At 44.3% G+C, this 16,779-nt stretch overlaps 1 protein-coding gene across 4 annotated transcripts in view; it reads right to left on the minus strand.

Moving 5' to 3' along the window:
* The window catches only part of LOC117763033 (spondin-1-like), a 65,616-nt gene that overhangs the window by 31,530 nt on the left and 17,307 nt on the right, over window positions 1–16,779 (minus strand). For all 4 annotated transcript variants that reach the window (XR_004614110.1, XM_034587870.1, XM_034587872.1 and 1 more), the window contains exons 4-6: window positions 11,592–11,665; window positions 10,525–10,647; window positions 9,813–9,961 (exon numbers count right to left, since the gene is read on the minus strand). Coding sequence is in view for 3 of the 4 variants with exons in the window: in XM_034587870.1 (XP_034443761.1) it covers window positions 9,813–9,961; window positions 10,525–10,647; window positions 11,592–11,665 (346 nt within the window). In the remaining variant the exon portion in view is untranslated. The remainder of the gene's footprint in view (window positions 1–9,812; window positions 9,962–10,524; window positions 10,648–11,591; window positions 11,666–16,779) is intronic.

A 16,779-nucleotide genomic window follows, 5' to 3' on the forward strand; every position in this document is an offset into this window, starting at 1 on the left:
GCCTTATTTTTTATTTTTCTACTAGAGGTTCCTCACTTTTACATCTGCTCACAGAGTCGTGTTTTTCACAGAGATCTCCGGCGGCAGACATCATTAACGGTCGCACCGGGCCAAGGACGTTTTCTGTGTGTTTGTGTGCGATGACCAATAAAAGAACAGAAGCCAATTACTGCCGGGGAGAGAAACTTCCTGCTCTATAGAAGAAGCGACATTAGGCGGAGGGCACGTCAACAACACACCTACACAGTCACCGCAGCCAGCACGCCGCCATTTAGAGGAAATAATTAGATATTTTTCCTACTTCTAATGAATTCTCATGTGTTGTTTACGTGAGCTGCTCACTTAATGATAAAGAAACCTGACAACACCTTCTCTATTATGCACCTTCCTCCACCTTTCCATGGAAATGACCGTTGGCTGAGCAACTAATAATCTGGTGATAATAGAAAAGCAATAGTTTTTATGACGTAAGATGGAAAAAGACACGAGTCGGCCGTTTATGTTTGAAACGTATAAATTAGCAAGTTATCTGGAGAAGAAAGGATTTGATTTATAGATATGTAATAGTTCTGTATGAAATCATTTAATATTTGGGATAGATTTGTCTATTTTTTTTCTATTTTGTGCGTCTTCTCTTTTCACAATAAACACACAGAAATAAATGTTCCTGCTGTTTATCCTTAAAGGCTTTTTTACCGTGAATATGACAAATCTATTTGTGATATTCTGTCATTTCTCCAGAGTGTAATTCTAGTGAAGAAGATGAAATTTCAAGGGAACATCTCAGTCTGCAGAGTCCCCCCCCCCAACCCCCCCCCACCCCCGGGTGCTCATAGACTTGATATCTCCATTCAGAGCTCTCCCAGGTCGGATCCTCACACTTGCAGTTTATGTATAATTATCGCTTCCAGGTTTAAAAGGGAAAGTTTGGTATAAACGTCTCCAGTGGATCTGTGTTAGTTCTGCACCTCCTGAGAATTATCACCTAACTCTGCAGACTGGTAACCTTCCCATCGTCACACATTTTCTATTCCTATATTTGTGGTTGAGTCTTAATGTTCTAGAAAACCAGTAGAAAACAGAAATGTGTGGGTGGGAAATGAAATGTGTTTAAATGTGTAACATGCGAACACAGGTGGACGTAATCCCTGTGTCTCCTCACGTGGTCCCGGTGGGAAACACGAGGTGGAACCGTGTCAAGCCTTCACAAATAACGACACCCCGACGCCAGCAGTGTCTCTGGCTGAAAACCCGGGGAGTGCATTTATTTTCATTTAGTGCTATATTTATATTTATTGGTTGGAGGTGTCTGGATGAATTCACAACGCTGCCTCACATGAGCCCTGCCACCTTGCACTCGCCTCCAGGCATCTGCTTCTTTAATCAGATACGTGTCATCTTCAATAAGAGCCGAGCGGAATAAATTAGACTTTAAACAACAGTTCCTCTGTTTCGCTCCTTTATTTACACGCACAGGTTTTATTTTTTTGTACATTTTTTATCCACGTCTGTGCACTTTTACCTCCTCGGTGTGATTTGACAGCATTTGTCAGGTTGGTCATATTAAGGGTGTTTTCCTCCACACGATATATGGACCTAACGTGTCTTGTCTCAGGGAGCGAGAGGTGGGTGGAAAATGAGAGGCAGTTTGTGTGTGTGTGTGTGTCTGTGTGTGTGTGTGTGTGTGTGTGTGTGTGTGTGTGTGTGTGTGTGTGTGTGTGTGTGTGTGTGTGTGTGTCTCTGAATGTGTGCGTTTCCTTCCCTCCTCGTGTATCTTTGTGATTTGTGCACACGTGGGAGTGCATGTACCCCGAGTTCTCCCTGTGAAAGAGTGACAGGTAGTTAAGTCGGGGAGCAGCCGATGACAGTGCGACATGCACACACATGCACACACACATGCACACACACATGCGCGCGCACACACACACGCTCGCAGAGTCCTGGGGGATTTCTGTGGAAAGCTTTTGGCGGCTGACAGGCCGACTGCATCTCACCACTGACTCTTAATTGGCTGCGAGTTTCAGGAGGGAGACAACCGGACGAATGAAGCCGAGGATGAAGACGCTGACGGCCCAGACACGGCCTCCCCGGCTCTAAAGATGATTGCATTTCATTCCCCCTCACACCTCAGCTCTCTGCTTCCAATTAATGACGCGGGTCTCCGATGCTGTGTTTCCTCCTGATCTCTGGTGAACATTTAATACAGAACTTGCAGGTTGTGGTCTTCTTCAGGAGGAATGAGGAGTTTTAGAGGATGCATGACTTCACGCACATTTACTGACAAGGATGCAAGTGGGCGGGGACAAATGTGTGTCTGCTGAAGCTTCCATACGTTTAGATGAAGACACGTTTGTACGAGAAGTTTCAGAGCGAGAGATTTGAAGATAAAACTTACAAAGCTGTTAGATTAAACTGAAGTTAATGTTGCTGCTTCACTCGACACTTCCTAAGTCCCTGTTTCCCATTTTTAGGAAATAGTTTTGTCTTAAATTGATAATTTTAGTCCAGTGCTTCAGTTTGTGCAGTTCATTGTGCTCCTCAAGGTTTTGTTTGAAAAGCTATTTCAAATTCCCTGTATAAATTACTACAACATTTCTGACACATACACTGTAATTAGAGATGAACAGTGTTTCTCCACTTCCTCCCATTGTACAAAATTAAAGCCTGAATATCCTGAATCCTGCTGCTGCAACATTTGTTTAGAATCTGAGACAAAGAGAAGCTCGAGCGAACACGGAGTCGTGGCTGCAGCTCGCTCTTAAACTGTTATATTATTATTATCCCCCTGTTTTATATGACAGGAGTATAATAATATAAAGAGCAGGTCCCGACTGCTCTTTATATTATTATAAAAAAGTTCACGGATGTAACCCTGTGATAATTTGGCACGATGTGAATATAAACGACAGGACGACGGAGTGTGAGGAGAGGAGCGGCGGAGTCTATCACTGCCCTTCACGCATGTCGGAATCCAACTCTGGCTCACGACCAAGCAGACGGAGGGGAAATCTCCCTGCGGAGCGGCAGCACAAACATTCCTCTCAGACGAGTGCGAAGCGGTGACGGCTCGACAAAACCTCTCAGAGAAGCCGTGACAGTTGGAGAACGTGCTCACGGAGATATGCACTCACTTAGCTTTACTACGCTCTTAATCTGACAGGGGAGAGAAAGGACCGGGAAACTTTGGAGTGCTCCTGCTGCACCTGGAGTTCTGTGTGTTTCGCCTGTCCAACCTTTGTCTGTCTGTGGCACGTCTGGAGTAATTTCCTGCAAAGTGTTGGCAGTAGACATGAATGATAGTTCTCTCTGCCCTCTTCCCTGACATCTGTCTGAAATAAGGCCTTTTCCAAACAGACAGAAAACAGTGAAAACAGAATGAGAGGAGAGAAAGTGGAGGAGAGCAGAAAAGGGATTGGCTCATAAGAGCTTGAGCATCGATCAGTTGGTCAGGAAGCTGCCAGGAGAAAATGACAGGAGAGAAAGTGATGGATGGAAGAAAGAAAGAAAGAAAGAAAGATGCAAATATGAAGGAAACGATTTTAAGTAGTTAACGTTACCGGTTCTTAAAAGAAAAGAGAAGCAACAGATTTATGGACTCAAATCTTTCATATATTCAAATTTATGGATTATCATTGGAAGAGGATGGAAGGATGAAAGTATAAATATTTAGGAGTAAAACTAAATCACGTACGACATCGGTACAATGATATTACACATTTCCATTTAATGTTGCAGCAGTTCTCAACTTAAATAAAATTATATTTAGCTCTCAAGATCCTTCCTCTCACCTCTGGGTAGTTGAGCTGTTGTAGGAAATTTAAACTGTAAAATTAAAATGTGAGGAAGAAGCATTGCAAAATCTTGTTTTTGTGTGTTTGCAATACGTCTTCAAATTGTCACATCTGGAAACAATTTCAACACTATATAAAAAATGTATATAATAAAGTAGCCGGCTGGATTTGAATGAGAGACAGATGAGGAGGCAGGAGAGAGAAAGAAAATCACATGAGGAAACGAGAAACGAGAAAGTAGAAGCATAGAAGTAGAATAAACAAACCAGCAGATGCATCAGAAGCTTCAGACGTACATGAGGTCACTGTGACCTTTGACCCCTGAAATCGAATCAGTTCATCTGTGAGACTAACTGAAGTTGTGTTTTTAACATGAACGTTCACGAGGTAATGGATTAGTGATGTTTTTGAACAAATTTGAAAGGATTCCCCGGAGGTGTTGCTAAGATACCGTGTTCACAAGGCAAACCGTGCTTTGTGTGGTCACGGGGACCTTGACCTTTGACTTTTGACCACAATAATCTAATCAGTTCATCCTTGAGTTAATGTTTGTCCCAATGTGAAGAAATCCCCTCAAGGTGTTCTGGAGATTTCACGTCCGAGCCTCAGAACGGAGGCATAAAAAAAAACAAAAGGTGGGAATCAATAAAAAGAACATTAACAAAGATATGGAACTGAATTCAAAACGACGTTCATAGCAGTTGCAGGAAAAGGAGTTTGTGTGCGTCTCAGCAGCCTCAGACCAAAAGTAAAAAAAAAACCTTCAAACGCGCCTCCCGCCCGGAGCGACCTCTGCCGTGAAGGTCACCGGGACACATTTTACATTTCTAACAGTCGCACTTTTTTGTCAAACTCACACTTTGTCATGGAAATGAGAGACGACTTTGTGCAGAGGAGACGTATCGGCCTCAGGTGTCTCTCTGCTTCACGCTCGCTGCAGGGCAGATATCGCGTGTGGCCGTGCAGGCCCACGGCTCGGGGGGTGGGGGGGATGTTTTGAGGGAAACTCTGCAGCTGGGAGTCCTCCTGTCTTTATCCACCTGCCTCCTCAGACTCTTTAGGTTTAAAAAGGAGAAGGTGAGCTGCTTCCCTACAGAACTAAAAGCTGAGCCAGGTTTTTAAAAAAAATCTTAAGCTTCCACACAAAAGAGCCGCACGTCTAATGGCTTTTCACAACAGCTGCAGCCATGACAGGCCCCAAAGCTGCTGCTGAGGCAGGCGGAAAGAAGAGGAGCCCGATTGACAAATCCTTTTAGAGGTAAGAGTGCAGCGCCGAGCGAGCCAGCTGCGGTGGAGCGCCGGTATTTCGGATGCGGGCAGAGAGCCGCGGTAACTTCATTAAAACGTAATTGACTGCGCCCGCTCCTCTTCAGTGTCGATGCAAACGGCTCGTTGGCCGGCAGCTCTTGACATTTCGCCGGTCTGATCCGAGCGCGATCACACCTGCTGAGAGAGCATGTGGCATTTCACACGGAGCAATAATTACGTAGCCGCAGATTATTTCTTTGTCCCGTGTCAGCGCGAGGTGGCAGCTGGAAAGGTTGAGGATTTACACCTCGGCCAGCAGCTCTTCACATTCTGCAACCTCCGCTCGTGTGATCGTTACACACTCTCGGCTGCATGTGGCATTTCCGAGCAATCAATAATTAGATGTGCTGTGTAATTTTGTCTGTGGAGTGAAGTGGTGGTGACATTAAAAAGATTATTCCTGCTCCTGTGGATAAAACAGAGCCGAGGTCTGTCTGATCTTATCCTGCTGATACGAGTGGCTTCAGTTTAACATCAGCTCATTCATCTTTCATTCATTTGAGACCAGAAGATAAATATCAGTGTATTCAACATGTATATATATATATCATAGATTTCATATTTGTAAATTAGAGGTTACAGGAAAGAGAGAAGGAATTTTTTTATACTTTCGTTAACATTTTCCCTTTCCCCAGGGAGCAATGCATCTTGATGAATAAAAAAACAGGCACATTTTATGAATATCTTTAAATCTGTGCAAATGGTGTGGATAAAACTATATATATCTTATCTGGCTTATTTAAATGTGGCTTCATACTGGGTATGTGCTCTAGTGAGTGAAATTCTAGTTTACAACAATTTTTTTACAGTTTATAGGAAATGCTAAATCCATCTTGAAACACTTGAAGCCTCGTGCAAAAAAAGATCCGACAGATTTAGGCTACGAACACAGAAATACTTGTGTGACGTCAAAGAATCCTAAACTTTCCTTATTGCTTCTTCTTCCCGTCGCGCGCTGTTTGTCTCCAGAGGACGTGCACCTCGTTCTGACAGCTTCACTCAAGTGACAGAACCACTTCAGGGTCTCGGCCGTGTTTTAACTTGTCCGTGAAACCTGCGGTCAGATGCTACACAGGCTGGTTTCCACAGAGCCGTGGAGCTGCGGCGCTCAGCTGCTGAGCAGCGGCGTCTCGTTGGTATGAGCTGATGTTTGCCTTGAAGCAGCTTTTTAAAAATGAACTTTATCATGCATATTTTCCTCAGGCTCGTGCATGTCAGCGCCTGTTCACTGAGTCTCTGTGCTCACACGCTCGGCCAAGTTCAACCTAAGCAAACAGGCGGGAGGGACTGAGAGTTGGGTCGTGAGTTCGAAAAGCACGGGTTTGCAGCAGCAATTCAGCTTTGACTGTGAGACTCATTGAGTTCACACTAGAAAGAGCGAGCAGGCTGCTGAGTCAACAGATCAAACTTGTCTTTAGCTTCTGACTGTTATCAAACGATGACTTCCTGCGGCGAGCGAGTATGAAGAACCGACATCCTGCAGAGATGTTCTGACGTGTGCTCGTCAGAATCAGCTCTCAGGTCTGTCTGCGTCTCTGTCAGCCCGTCGGCCTGCCTGTCTTGTGTGTGAGTTCGGGGGGGGGGGGGGGGGGGGGGGGGGGGGCGTAGGTCGACACTGGGCTGCAGAGGTTGGTCTTGAGGCTTTGTCCTCACATCACCACAGCTGATTGCTCCTCTGGATGGTTGGGATTCTCAGCTAAGACAGGGATTACTGACCCATGTCGGCTTCCCACCTTTACAGCAGCCATTTTGGTGTCCGCCCGGTCGGCCCCAGGGAATTGAAAAGAGTGTGTGAAATGTGTGTGTGTGTGTGTGTGTGTGTGTGTGTGTGTGTGTGTGTGTGTGTGTGTGTGTGTGTGTGTGTGTGTGTGTGTGTCCGAATCCTTGAAAAGATAACTTCGATATAGTTTTTCAACACAAACACGAAAACTCTTAAGTGTGAAGCTGAGTACGACAAACATAGTGAAATGAATTAAAGGAAAAATACAGACTTCAGTCGTTCTACTTTCAGTTTATGAGACAAAGTCGTGTAAATAATCACGTTAGAATCAGGCTGCTGAAGTTATGAAGACAACGTGATATAACATGTTACCTAATGAGCTCTGGCGACGCTTGTAGGCAGATTTTTGCACATCGAGGTGTTTTCCAGTCTTTATAATGAGCTAAACAACACAACTGGTCCCTGTCGCTTCACATTTAACACACAGATATGAGACGGGTGTCAATCGTTGCACAATAAACAACAAGTTATTCCGCTGGTGTGGAAATCGGTGGCAAATTTTTACACTTTTTCTACCAGTTCAATGTTCAATGATGTTAGTTAATTAATCTCAATTTGAAAAGAAATTCATTGTTAGTCTTGTTTTTTCTAATTGGTCTGTTCCGGATTCTCAAATGTGACGATTAGCTTTGTTATATTTAACTGCTGTGTTTGCAATGGGCTGTTTTCTTGGCTTGTAGTGACGCTCGTTGTAATTTTCTTTCTGAAACTGTTAAAGTGACCTGTAGTAAATAAGTTATCAGTTGTTGATGTTGTCATGAGCAACAACGTCACTCATGTTGATGAGCTCCAGCTGCTGGTCGACTCTTTAGTCAAGGTTTGTTAATATCGAACGTATGATGTGTCCAAATTGCACCGAATTCCACCCATCACCTCCTCGGGCCCTTATCGACACATGTGACAAGTATGAAGCTGATTAGATAAACGGTTCTCGAGATGTACGTTCCACATACAGACAGATTTCTGGATTTATTAGATAATGTTCTATTGTTAAACAAAAATTAAAAACTGAATCTTTGCAGCTCGTCGGCCACAAATAAAAAATTCACTGATTGTTTTAAAGTACTTTTGACTCAGTGTTTAATGTGCTATAATGGACGTTACGGATATAATTGATGATTTATTAAGTTAACTTTGAATAATGCTTGTCAGATGAAAACTCTCACTCTGCTGCCAACTGCGATTACAAGTGAAAATCTCAGTTTCCACCGAACGGACGAGTCAGAGCGTGATCCACAGAAAACCTCTTCAGTGCAGGGATTAGAAAACGTTTAAAGACCCGCCTGTTACAAAGTCCCCAAAAAAAACCCCCCAATGGCTGACATTCCAGTGTACAGTGTACAATCAAGCTGTTTCATTCTGCAGTTCAATGGCTAACATTCCAGTCTACAGTACACAATCAAGCCGTCTCATTCCGCTACGAAATGGGCTGAAGTTTCCATTGTGTCAGGGTAGTTATTAGCCCCAGAGACAGACAGAGGCAGCCAAGAGAGGAGTTAGGGCTGTCCGTCAGCCGCTAACGTCTCCACACAACAGCCCAAACCCAAACTGACAGGCACACACCACAGTGACAGCCCACTAACAACACGCTATTGTTCCCCCCCTGCAAATGGTCGGGGCACACCTTTCAGAGCCGACAGAGACAGAGTGTGTGTGTGTGTGTGTGTGTGTGTGTGTGTGTGTGTGTGTGTGTGTGCGGCATGGAGGCCGACTGTGGGCCGGAGTCCAGCCGGCACACGGGAGCAGCACACATGTAACGTGTAGATTCATCACATGTTATTATACTGGGACAGTGGAATGTTCTCCTCTTCCTCACGTGAGTCAGCGAAGAGGAGGAAGAGCGATTAACTGATTGAACAGACTTTTTCCCTCAGTGTTTCAGACCCAAGTCTGAAAGTACACGTCATTTTTAATTTCCCCCCTGAAACTGAGATTTTTTACAAACATCTTCTGAAAATAACCGAATGTGTGTTTGAATAAAGATTTTTATGTTAGTTTCAATTTGTTTTAAATCTCACCGAGTTGTGAGAGTGTGGGAATGTGGACGTGAGGGTTTTATATAAGAGAAGGAGTTGGCCAAGTTCAATAAACTCACAATATATATATATATATATATATTTATAAATATACTGTCACAGCAGCCAACCCTGTATGGATTTTAATAGTCATGCACGTATTTGACTCGGCTGAACACACACTCAAGTATGCACAAGCACACACGTCTCAGCTGTGTCCTGTCATGCTCTCTACCCTGTCAGTGCCACACACACACACACACACACACACACACACACACACACACACACACACACACACACACACACACACACACACACACACACACACACACACACACACACACACACACACACACACACACACACACACACACACACACACACACACACACACACACACACACACACACACACACACACACACACACACACACACACACACACACACACATGCTCTTGGGTTTGTATCCAAAATATCTGATCCCCTAAAGGCAGAGTTCACTGAATTTCACTGTATTGCACATTCATCAGCTGACATGTTGACATTAATGTGTGTGTGTGTGTCTGTGTGTGTGTGTGTGTGTGTGTGTGTGTGTGTGTGTGTGTGTGTGTGTGTGTGTGTGTGTAATTTCAGATTTTATTGCCTCAGCCTGTCATTAACCTCACAGTATGTTGTAATAGCCCCTGACAAATGGCGAGGAGGCGTGAGAACATATCATGAGCAGCTGAAGTGACACTGATGAATGTTGCAGTGGGAGTGTCCTTGATTCTTATATATTCTGGTTTTTCTTGTATATTATTGGACAGTTTGGATCCTTTCGCACCAGCATTCATATTTAGTCGTCAGAAAAACAAGTGGACAGACATGGAATGAATGCTGTTCCATTAGAAAATGCAGTAAGAAGCCATTTCTACCTTTTGTCGAATCTCTTCTTCCATCTTGATGGGGGATCCGAGCTCAGCCACCTGCCGGACGCCCTCGCTGGCGTAGCCTCCGTACTCCCACAGCACGTAGCTTCTGGAGTGGGACGCGCCAATCAGAGCCGACCAGTGGTTGGCTCGTCCTGGAACACAGGAAGTCTGGGCATGAGGTTTTACTGGCATCACGTTCCGGTGATAATAAATAAATAACTGCTGGAGGAGTTACTCAGTTACTCTAAAGCTGTTTTTTCTGTGTTTATTGTTTGCAGCACATTGACCCTTATCGCCAGAAGCTCTCCTCGTCTTTCCAAGTTAAATAAAAGAGAAGAGAAACAACTTTTATTTTGTTGGGTAGTGTTGGACAGAGCCAGGGGAACCGTGACGTCAACGAGATCGATGAGTGACGGAGAAGCACTGGGCTAAATATAGAAGTCCTGTAGGAATGTGTGTGAAAGTGACCTGTATAATAAAGCGGTCGTTAAAACCAATAACGTGCAACATAAATGCAGCACATTAATAATCTTAGCTGCTTCTTTCCAGTTGTTAAGCTTTGATAGAATAACCTGTGCAGCTTTTCATAATTTTTGTGTCATTTTTTTTTTACCTAAACCCATTTTTACTACAGTTTAATCAACATCCTGCTGCATATAAATCACACACGAGTTTCCCGGCAGCTCCCCGGTGCGTGCCCGTGGGTTGAACTCACTCGGGTAGTCTTTTGGATGCACTTTCTCCGACCAGTTGCCAAAGAAGGTGAGTCTGTACTTGGCTGTTCCGCAGGCGCAGCACTCCATGGCCGGAGCTTCTGTGGCTTCACCAAACAGGCGCTCTGAAGGGAGACGGGAGGTGATGCACACATACGCTCGTATATATATGTAAAGATTCGAGGGTAAACAAGATGCACAGACATAATAGATTATACACAGACGAGCAAAGAGCCGCCAGAGTGGGAGCTCTGACACAAACTCACACCTGAATAAATCACCAGATAAATGACAATAACCTGGAACAGCGAGAATGTCACAAAATTACATCCATGGAATAAACCGGTATTCAAATGACACATTGGCCTTGACGCGGACTCATGAATATTCAGATGCTGCCCTTGACCAGTGTTTTGAAAAGACAGGTCAAGGGGAGAACCTGAATATTTATGAGCGGCCAAACTATTTGGGGGGGGAAAAAAAACTCCCTCGATGTCTAATTTAATGCAGAATGAGTCAAAAAAAGTAAAGGCACCTAACTTATGTCGTCAAATTGAAACCGCGTGGCTTGATTGGCTTGCATAATAGCCTGGAAAATTAGATTCCGGTGAGGAGAGGATGATTTCATGAAAGTGAAAACCCCCTGAGATTAAGTTTGAGAAACCGTTTGTCCGGACTCTGGGTTTTATTGGACATTAAACGTGTGCGTCAGAGCTCAGAGAGTCCCGTCGACGAGCTGTCGCACTTTCCAGCAAACTTTCTGCAGGTAGATAACAAAAGAGCGACGGCGTTGCTCTGCGGTGACGTGCAGAGGGATATTTAAATTCCACGCAGACTCCCACGAGTTCCATAAATCACTGTCCTCGCAGTTTCCCCGGCTCCCTCTGCGGGTTTCATACTTTTTTTCAGACACAGTACAAAGCCTGGGAGCTGCTCTGCTCCAGAGGCGTACAAAAAAACTAAACAACAGATAAAACGAGGGATAATGGCGCCATGATGAGCGGTCAAGGATGAAAAGATGAGCAGCCAAAGAGGGAGAGGTGAGGCAATGACGGGCGGCTGTAATTACCTTTCTCACAAAGCCGAATGGTGAGCGAGCCCTCTTCCTGGAAATAGATGATTCTCTTCTGGACGATACTGGCCCTGAAGATAGAAAAGAGCGAGGGAGCGAGGGAGCGAGGGAGCGAGGGAGGGAAACAAAGAGAAAAACAGAGAAATTATGAGACGGAGAAAGGGAAGAGGAGGCCGGATGGCACAGGGGGAGTAACGGGCATTAGATGGATAACACTGTAATGTGCTTTTTTTGTTGTTTTTCAGTATCTGATCTCGGCCGATGTATTTCTCGGCGAGAGGGGAAGGTAATGGTTTCCCCGAGGTTTCATAATGGACACAGAGAACACATCTTTTCACAGGAGCAGTGCCGGAGTTCTGTGAGCGTCACAACAGAAGAACTCTGCAGCAGTAGAAGATTTAACAGAGCAATCACACACCGACCTGTACAACTAGAGACCTGGAGTTACGCTGGAAAAGCTATGGAAGCCCTGAGGTGACAAGAGGTTAAAACAAAAAACTATATGTCAGTTGAACATGGAGAAATTGCAAGTTACTGTGAATCTAAGAATATTTGTATCAAGTCTGTACATGAATACAGATGATGCATCTTGAATCCGTCTCAGTATTCAGAAATAAAGCTGAATAAATATCCTGGATGATCTTACGCTGATGACGTCATTTAGAGTCAGAGTCATTAGCGAACGGGGGGGGGGGGGGGGGTGGAGCTGAGATCCCGCCGATATGCACGCTCGACCAATCGTGAGTCAGTCTCAGCTGTCAATCATGTTCTCTATATCATCAAATGACCAAATAAAACCAAACCATCAGTGTGATAAGAAAAATGATTTGACTTCCTAGTTTGGTCCATGTCCCATCCACTAACATGAAGGAGGCAGGGTTTGCTGACCCATACCGAAGCCAGCCACCAGGGGGCGATCGAGACGCTTTAGGCTCGTAGAACAAAGATTAATGTTTAAAACTTGAGAAAATTACTATATTATATTAAAAAGTCATAATATCCATCCATCCATTCTACTGCTCTTCTGTTGAAAGACATTGGGCGAGAAGCAGCTTTCAAACAGTCACATTCACACCTACGCTCAATTTAGATCATTTCCAATTAACCAATCCAGAAGCCGGAGAAACTGACGAGAACCATCAAACTCCCACAAGTTGTATGACACAGTACAAACTGAGAATCATCACAGTTCTTACACCTGCTATTTTCTAACAGCAGCGTTTGTGTCGCAGCGGCAGAAGTCTCCTCCAGCGGAGACACATAAAACCCAGACGACACTGACACAAGTGAAACGACACCGGGTGAGGAGTCTGAGGAGGGACCGCTGACATTAAGCAGGAGTTAGTGTTTATATTGCTCCTATAAATCTCTCACACACACACACACACACTGAATGGTGCAATATAGCCTGCAACATGGATTGACTGCTTGGGCATGAAATTGAAAAACAAAAGTGAAATATACAGACTATTATTGAACTGCCCCCTCCACTGTTCTCCATTGTCTAATAGTTTCAATGATTATTGATCAGACGAATCCAACAGTAAGAATCATTTGGGATGAAGTGCACATACAGATTCCTCTTCTCTGTTTACGTCTGTTCAGTCCGTGCATCAGTCTGCAAGTTTACTCGTTTATATTTTGACAATTTGTCGATTGCAGGCAGCTGCAGCTCCGAGGAGGCAGATTGGACCCGAGACGCGTGTGGGAGGAAACGAGTTCTAACACCGTTGCTGCGTTTTCCCTCTGCTCCGGAGAGACGGAGCTTAATATAACACATCCGGTAGTTTACGAGTGGAAGGGGGAAGCAAAACGTATGTGCCGTGCATTTAACTGGAGATTGTGCCGCCAGGGATCACAACACTTTCCACAAAGGTAAAAAAAACGACGGTTCAGATGCATATTAGTTGAGAGAATCTGGAAATACATACGTAGCTTCTACAGAATGGAACCAGAGACAACAATACATATTTATGTCAAAGCTTCTGATGTAAAAATGTGATGAGATATTCAGGATTCGCAACTGAAATCAAACATTTATTATAAACTGGAGCACGAGATGAATCTGAGAGAGGAATCAAAAAAGTTATAATACACAAATGAGCATTTTTCTTCAAATATAGATTTTTTTTAAAACAGTTTTTGTCCTCAAACAGCTGAACCTGTTAAATTGGGACAATCACTCTTTGGTGAAACTCCTCACAACGTTTTATCACCACAGTGACGCCTGAAGAAGTTAGAGAGGAGGCCGAAGTTACAAAAAGTCTGGAATCATCTCACGTCTGTTTTAAAGTGGCTTCAGCTTATTGGTCCTTTGTGTCCAGTGGAACAAGCTGCTAACAACACACATCATCTGATAGAGTTCTTAAATATCGAGGATACACAGAGCAGCTTCAGGATAAAACATGTCATCACAGATCTTCTCCCTCAGGTTGGGTCTCCACCACCTCCTCAGAGAAACCTCCTGGACCTTGAGCTAAGATGTGGTCACAGACTCCAGGTGCTAGTTTGATGCTGGAGGTAACATCCAGTGGTTTATCTCTGGGTTTTCACAAGCTGAAGCTGCAAATGGAAACGATGACACCGGTGAGTGTGATCAAATAAACTAATCAGACTGAACCTCCATCCACTGACATGCTGGGATTTCCTGATTCTTCATGTTGTGGATCGTGAACAGATCCTCTTGTTCTCCACACTCTGGCCTTTCCATCACTCTGGTGAAAGTGAATCTTGGTCTCGACTCTTGTTCCCATTGCTAGTTCCAATCTTCTGGTGAGTGGTTTGCATCCTGGCCTCTAAGTGTCTGCTCTCCTTCTGGACTGTGACTCCTTCACCTCTGCCCTGAGGAGGTGTTTCTTCACAGTTGTCGTCCTTGGTCGACTTGTTCAGTGTCTGATTTCCCAGTAGTTACTTCTCAGGACTTTTATTGGCTCTGCCAGTGATCGATTCCCCTCTTGTGTCAGCTTCAGAGCGGCTTCTCTCTCAAGGGCAGCTCTTCATGTTGGTTAAACCCTCAGAACAACAAATTGCCATATCTGAGCCGACGTTCACCAAACTGCACAACAGAAACCGAAGGAATCCGCCTGGTTGTTCCAGTAGTTCTGGACGCTTTGCAGAAAAAGTGTGAAGGAGACGCCTCGGAGCAGACGCATCGAAACACGGAGAAACCAAACATCAATACCACTTAGGGCTACATTGCAAAGAAAGCATATTCATAATTACAAATCTGGATTTTCCATCTGTTTCCACACGCTGCTATTGACTGCTGTGCTCCTCCCTCCATCCACTCCCCCGCCTCCCTCTGCTCAGGTTTCTTATTAATCATACTTCCTACAGCATTTCCTGCCTCATGCATTACTGTAAATATATTCCACATCTCAGCGACCTGTCTGCTGACTTGTCTCCTGCGCACCCTGCAGGCTTGGACGCCGCTGAATCTTCGGCGTGCTGTTTCGGGATTCATGCTGGGAATGAATCCCCCCCCCCCCGCCCCCCCCCCCCCCGAGAGAGGCAGCTACACATTCAACTGTGTAACCGTTCATACAATAATGTTCTCACTCCATGACAAGTGCTGCTGACTGCAATAATAAACATCAGCGAAGTGGAGGAAATCCAATTCAAGTTACCGGGAGAAGCAAATCGGTTTACGCTGTTTACTTTCATCCTGTTGGTTTATTTGCACACAAACTGTGGCTGTGGAGGGAAAATATACGATACAACGGAATATATAACGTGTGTGTGTGACTGTAGAGGAGCCAAATCAAAACTGTGCTGGAAGGTATCGATGTTTACAGCTGAGAGATTGTTCATTGATTGACAAGGATGAAGAATTTCTCCCATTATGAAAATGTGAACCCAATAAAAATGTTTCCTCTACATCTTAATGGGAATTAGAGCCAGTCGTCCACAAGGGGTTTGCAGGGAGTCAATTAATTCTATAGTAATAAAGTGTCCTGGGTATACAAGAAGGTAAAAAATCAATTCTGGGCAATGAAAGCACCAATCAGTTGCTTATTTACACTGAAAATTGAACGAATAAAGACGTAAAAGGTGTTTTTCTTTCTTATTACTTATTTCTCTCTTTTTGATTTCTGTTCTCTGCAGAATGTGAAGCCGACGACATGATTGTCTTTATTTTTCCCTTCAACAAACACACACAGTCTCGTCTTTAAAGTAGATTTACCCCCCCGAGGTTCTACGCCCGCACCAACAAGTCAAGTTGCAGGAAACACGGTCCCAATGTCTCCTTCTGAGTACAGCGGCCTTTCAGCAGAACGTTGAGACGTCACAGGGAAGTTGACCTTTCACCAGTTGGCCAATCGCTGACAGTCGGTACATGTGGAGGGAATCAACGCCGCCTGGAAGATGTTTTACTTTTTGCCCCGAGTCAGAACACACGGTTCATCATCAATAAAACAACAACCAGCCAAAGGTTTCTGAGGGAACAACGGCAGCTGGAAGTTGAGGTATTTCTGTTTGTCGGTTGTACAACTTGTGTTTTTACCTCCATCAAGTATCTTTTGTTTTCATGTGAGCAGGATAACAACAACAACAACTACTGAATACTAATGTTTTCTTGAACTGGGACCGGGGCCACAGAAGGAACCATTAAACATTTGGAACAGAATTAATTAAATGGGGAGGATTCAGGATTTTATTTCACTTTTTTTAACCTTGCATTTTTTGACATTTCTAGAGAAACTAGAACCGAAAACCTCCGCGAAGGCCAAACATCCCCCCCACATCCAAGCTGCACAGATTAACACTCAGAGATATCAGTCTGCTAAGGAGGCTGATGTTTATCATTAGGATCCATGAGCGTCCAATTCGCCATTTTAAAGAAAATGGAAAAAATAGGATTCCTGGATCCACCGCCTGATCCGTATCTCGTATAAATGTCAGAGCAAATTTACAAATGTTACCAATAAACCGCACATTTTATGCCGTTATTAAATATCACAACTTAATAAAGGTTTAAATCCCGATGGCCGTGCAGCCAGGCAGCCGTGAGGGAGCACACTTGGAAGAATCTACTTTTTTTCAATCTTCTTCTGTCTTTGTTTTGCGACGACACAGACAGAAGAGTTTCGATCCAGCTCTCAAACAGCTTTAGTGTCCTCGCGGTGAGATTTGTGTTGTCGCCGAGCGAGCAGACGACTCCAGGCCTCTTCCTCCTCCTCCTCCT

The sequence above is a fragment of the Hippoglossus hippoglossus genome, chromosome 6 (genome assembly GCF_009819705.1).
Source record: "Hippoglossus hippoglossus isolate fHipHip1 chromosome 6, fHipHip1.pri, whole genome shotgun sequence".
Classification (NCBI taxonomy): Eukaryota; Metazoa; Chordata; class Actinopteri; order Pleuronectiformes; family Pleuronectidae; genus Hippoglossus; species Hippoglossus hippoglossus.